Source organism: Vespa velutina, chromosome 7, assembly GCF_912470025.1.
Source record: "Vespa velutina chromosome 7, iVesVel2.1, whole genome shotgun sequence".
Taxonomy (NCBI): Eukaryota; Metazoa; Arthropoda; class Insecta; order Hymenoptera; family Vespidae; genus Vespa; species Vespa velutina.
Window position 1 is genome coordinate 8,346,662 of NC_062194.1, and position 5,000 is coordinate 8,351,661.

General features: G+C 29.4%; 1 protein-coding gene across 4 annotated transcripts in view; it reads left to right on the forward strand.

Moving 5' to 3' along the window:
• The window catches only part of LOC124950679 (AT-rich interactive domain-containing protein 5B-like), a 132,045-nt gene that overhangs the window by 121,808 nt on the left and 5,237 nt on the right, over nt 1-5,000 (forward strand). For all 4 annotated transcript variants that reach the window (XM_047497739.1, XM_047497738.1, XM_047497736.1 and 1 more), the window contains 4 exons: nt 757-1,047; nt 3,633-3,783; nt 3,909-4,119; nt 4,199-5,000. The exon at nt 4,199-5,000 is cut by the window's right edge. In XM_047497739.1, the coding sequence (XP_047353695.1) occupies nt 757-1,047; nt 3,633-3,783; nt 3,909-4,119; nt 4,199-5,000 (1,455 nt within the window). The remainder of the gene's footprint in view (nt 1-756; nt 1,048-3,632; nt 3,784-3,908; nt 4,120-4,198) is intronic.

Below are 5,000 nucleotides of genomic sequence, written 5' to 3' on the forward strand. Positions count from 1 at the left end.
TTAATCAACTGCGAAATATTTTAATGGCCTTCTATTTTAATGCCAAAGTAAAATTAATTCCTGAAAGATTTTTTTTGTGAGATAGTTATTGTAAGTAGAATTTTCTTGTGAATTAAGCAAAATTATTGAAGTAACAGTAACGTACATATAATTAAAATAATATACCAGCTATTTTGATATATTGGAAATTTTTAAAAATGTTTTAGTATAAATATTTGATTTGTAATATCAATATAAACAAATGTATTGGATATCGCACGACAAAAAGGTTGAGAAATGCTGAACTATAGTACTATTTAATAGTAGTATGATATAACAGTCTTATATGTATCGTATAACTATAATTAAGGTTGATATTTATTGGATTAATATTTTTAAACATTTTATCGATATTTTAAAATAAATGTTCAGTGTTTATAAGAAAATAGTATTAGTAGGTAATATAAATGACGCAATATTGACGTAATATTGACATTTAATTATTTATACTGATTAAAATATATACATATGTGTGTATATAAGTAGTCTATATATATATATATATATATATATATATATATATATATATATAAACAAAATATTTATAATTAATACAAATTAATGAAAAAAATGCATAATAGTAATAATTATGCAATAATTAAATAAAAAATGAAAAACGATTAAGTTATACAAATTTAATTGACATAATTCGATTCTATATATTTATAAAGAAATTCGAAAATTTTGTCCATGATCGTAATTGAAATGAATTTTCAGCGCCTAAATTAAAAGGACGGCCACGGAGGAAACGTAAAAAGCGAAGTGCTTCACCTGGCGAATCCAGCAACGAAAGTGAAGCTTCGGTTGCTTCTTCGTCAAAATGTGCGTCGAGCAATTCGAGTCAACAATTGATACCAGCTCCAGTTGGAAGGCCACCATCGGCGGGTGTACGTCGAAGCGAACGCAAAACAAGTGCCGAAGAAAAAAAATTCATGGTCGATGTACAGAATTTCATGAATTCACGGGGCACTCCAGTCGGAAAGATGCCATTGTTGGGATACAGGCAAAGTCAGTATACATGTTAACTCTTTTTTAAATTTTATTATTATTATTGTTATTGTTATTATTATTATTATTATTATTATTATTATTATTATTATTATTATTATTATTATTATTATTATTATTAATCATTTGTACTATAATCATTTGATATTTTATTTTATTGGAAATTATTATTTGCATTAGAGTTTGATTTTTATTGCTTTTTTTTTCTTTAGATATATTTTTTATATTATTTTTTGAACATATATGTGTAGATAAATAGAGGTTGATTATAAATTGAAGAGTCAGTTCAATATCACTTTTACTAAATGTAATAGAGAAAAACATATATATATATATATATATATTAAGAAAAGTTTCATGATTTCATGTGCTTAATATGATTATATTTTTTATAAAACAATTTGTATATTTTTTAATTAATTAGTTATTTTAATCTCGCCTTCAATAAAAAATTATAAAACAAGTATGGACATAAAGTTAGAGATATTAACAGATCTTGTAAAATTGAAGTTTGAAAGAATTACAACTGAGAATTATAAATTTCGTTAATCGAATAATATCTGAAATGTTACAGAATGTAAAATGTAGAAGAAGTAAGATTACAAAATGTCGATTGTGCATAAAATAAAATAGTGTGTATTTTTAACTTTATTTATTGAGTTACTTAAGCTATTATTTATTTCCTTTTTTGTTATTTAAAATTAACTCTAGAGTTTTTATTTTCAATTAAGAGCTCTTTGGTAAGATAATAACTAAACTTATTGCAAGATTGTTTTATATGTTTTTCATTTTTATTGGTCACATAACTATAGACACTAATAATTAATTATTATAAAATTTAATTATTAACTTTAGTCCTATACAAAATTTAATTATTGACTTTAGTCCTATACTTGTTTAATAATTGTTTCAAAGGTAATTGATTAAAATATCTGATTAATCGAAAAGAAAAAATACAAGGTATTTCCGTAAGAAAAATTATCGAATATTTTATTTTGTAATCTTAAAATATTTGACACATCAAATCATGTGAAAAATTTTTCTTTATATATTCTTTTTTCTGTTGCTTCTAACGAACAAGATATTTAACTATCTCTTAGTTTGTATATATATATATATATATATATATATATATATATATATATATGTATATATATATATAATCAACCTGTGTGTGTATGTGCGTGTATATATATTGTCAGTGTATCCCTTTTATTCAAGAATTATTTGATTCGATGTAATTCTGTAATTTGTCCTTTATTCTTCGATTTAACATCGCTTGTCGTTCATTCGCTTGTTTACGCTTTTCAATAATAATTGGGTCGCGTCCACCGGGTGTTCATTGCCATTAGCAAGATGTTTTTATTTTTAGATGATAGTTTATCTTTCTTCCTCTCGTTGGTTGTTTTTGTCTCAACGAGAGAAACGAACATATATATAAATGGAAATGATGATTTCAAATATATTTCCGTTATATTTCCCATAGAAATAATTATGATTACACAGAATGATCGCATGCGAGGAATTGAGAATTCGTCGGTGAATTGGTTATATTTAATAAGTCCCTATGTGTCGAGCAATTTAACAAGTTTAAAAAAAAATTTTCCTTTTCTGATATCTTCCGTAATTCTACCGTCCTTTTAGTCAATTAATTTTCGAATTCTATCCTTCTTTTATTTAGAAATAAACAATTTTTCAATTTCTTTTACGATAAGTTATCCAATCGTGATTTCCTATTAAAAGTTCATTCTTTTCTTTTTTCTTTCAATAAAATTTAAGAAATAAAATTTTAGTTTCCTTTTCTGATGTCCTTAATTCCGAACCTTTTGCAGATTAATTCTGAAATTGTATGCTTCTATTTCTTAGAAATTGATAATTTTTTAATTCCTTTTATGATAAATCAATCAAATGTCAGTTTCTATTTCCAGTAAATGTCAGGAATAATCTAAATTCAAGTTTTCCATAAATAACAAATTTTAAGTTATTTTCCTAATAAATTCTAATTATTATTGGTGCCAGATTATTTGGGTTAGCTAGCCTTTCTAATGATCTCCGTATTTTCTTCTTTTATAATCATTTTTCTCTATTATAATCTTTTTTTAGATTGATCGCATGTTGCTTCTTCATTGATTGATGTTTCACTGTATTTTTCTTTTTTTTCTGATGCACGTGTGTTCGTTCGTGTGTTCGTTCGTGTGTTCGAGTTAGAACGCAATATTTTCCGTCGTTTATATTCTTTGGATATTTTTCTTTCCGCGTCTTTCTATCGATCTAACAGTTTCGCTTGTCTTAACCGTTATCATTTTCTTGTTACATTCGAATAACCTTTTACAATACACGTATATTTAGAAAATAATTTTTCAATCAAATTGTTACTTATTGATTTGTTTCATGAAATAAACAAAGTATCACCACAAAATTGATTGAAAAATTTTACGGGAAAAAAGAAAAGAAAAGAAAATAATCATTATGCGACATCGTCGTAATGCGAGAGGGGTTAAAATTATGATTAAAAAAAAAAAAGTTGTTTAAAACGAATCGTGTCGTAATTTACAAGATATATGATTTTGATTTTTCTTTCACAGTCGATCTGTTCCTGTTTTATACGAAGGTACAGACACTCGGTGGATACGATTCCGTTAGTGCTGGACGTCTCTGGAAAACCATTTATGATGATATCGGTGGTAATACAGGATCCACCAGTGCTGCTACTATAACTCGTAGACATTACGAAAGGTAGGATGAATGATGATGGAAGTTTCTGAGTAAACAAATAAACAAATAAAAAAAATTAAAAGAAAAAGAAAGAAAGAAAAAAAATGATTACCTGGAATTATTAATACCAAAAATATTTTTTGCAGGTTGCTTTTACCTTATGAAAGGTATCAAAGAGGTGAGGAACCCAAAGTGAGATTAACACATGGTAGACGTACGAAAACTAGTAGTATATCTGAAAGTCCGGTGGATGGGGATCAAGAGACCAGCGACTCACGTTCATCGGAGACACCACCGTTGGTTGAAACACCACCTGTAAACACTACCCCACCTTTGCAACCAGTTTTATCGAGCTCGGTAATGATACGATTTAAAAATTCAAATGAACTATATAAAAATTGTTTCATAAATAGTAATAGAGAATTCGATATTTCAGTCTTTTCCATCAAACGAGAAACCGAAATCAGAAGTCGGAAAAACATCCTCTTTGCGTAGCGTGAGAGTTAAACCGGAACGTTTGAAATCATTGAATACGATAATCGCCAACAACACACCACCAACGAGCCAGCAAACCAGTCAACTGCCAAGTCCTCCTCCATCATCGAACACGCCAATTTCGACTCCAAGTAGTACACCTTCCACAACGCCTACGATCGTAACCGGGAATCAAAGTGTTCTCGAACGACAATTAAACAGTCCTCTTGTGTCCCAACAAGTACCACCGTCCTGTTCGTCTCCAGGATTACCAGTGAGCACAGTAGCAATGAATGCATCGACGGTAGTAACGTTGACGCCGCCACCTGAAAAAGACATGAAAGAGATTAAATTAGATCCTAAGCAAACGACTCTGCTGGCACAGGGTAAGGAGAACATACCGTTGTTCGGTGAGAAGCCAATCTTCACAGAGAAGGCGATAGTAGCACCAAGATCACCCGAGGTGATTGATCTCGAAAATGAAAGTGATACGAGTAGAGATAAGATAATAATACCAAGCTTTAAAAAACGAAAATTAGAAATATTGCGGGAGGGCGGTCTTGAAGTTACAGCCGTTGATCTTGATGCAAGACCGAGCGTGATTCAGAGCAGCGTAACGCCTACCCCGCCTACGGTAAAATCCGAGGATAAGTTATCGTCGCCTTATCCACTTTCCGTTACCCCGAATTCGGTGCCGAAACTTATATCCGTTACCGTAACACCGGACATAGGACATATGTTGCCATCACCTCAGGAGAATCAGA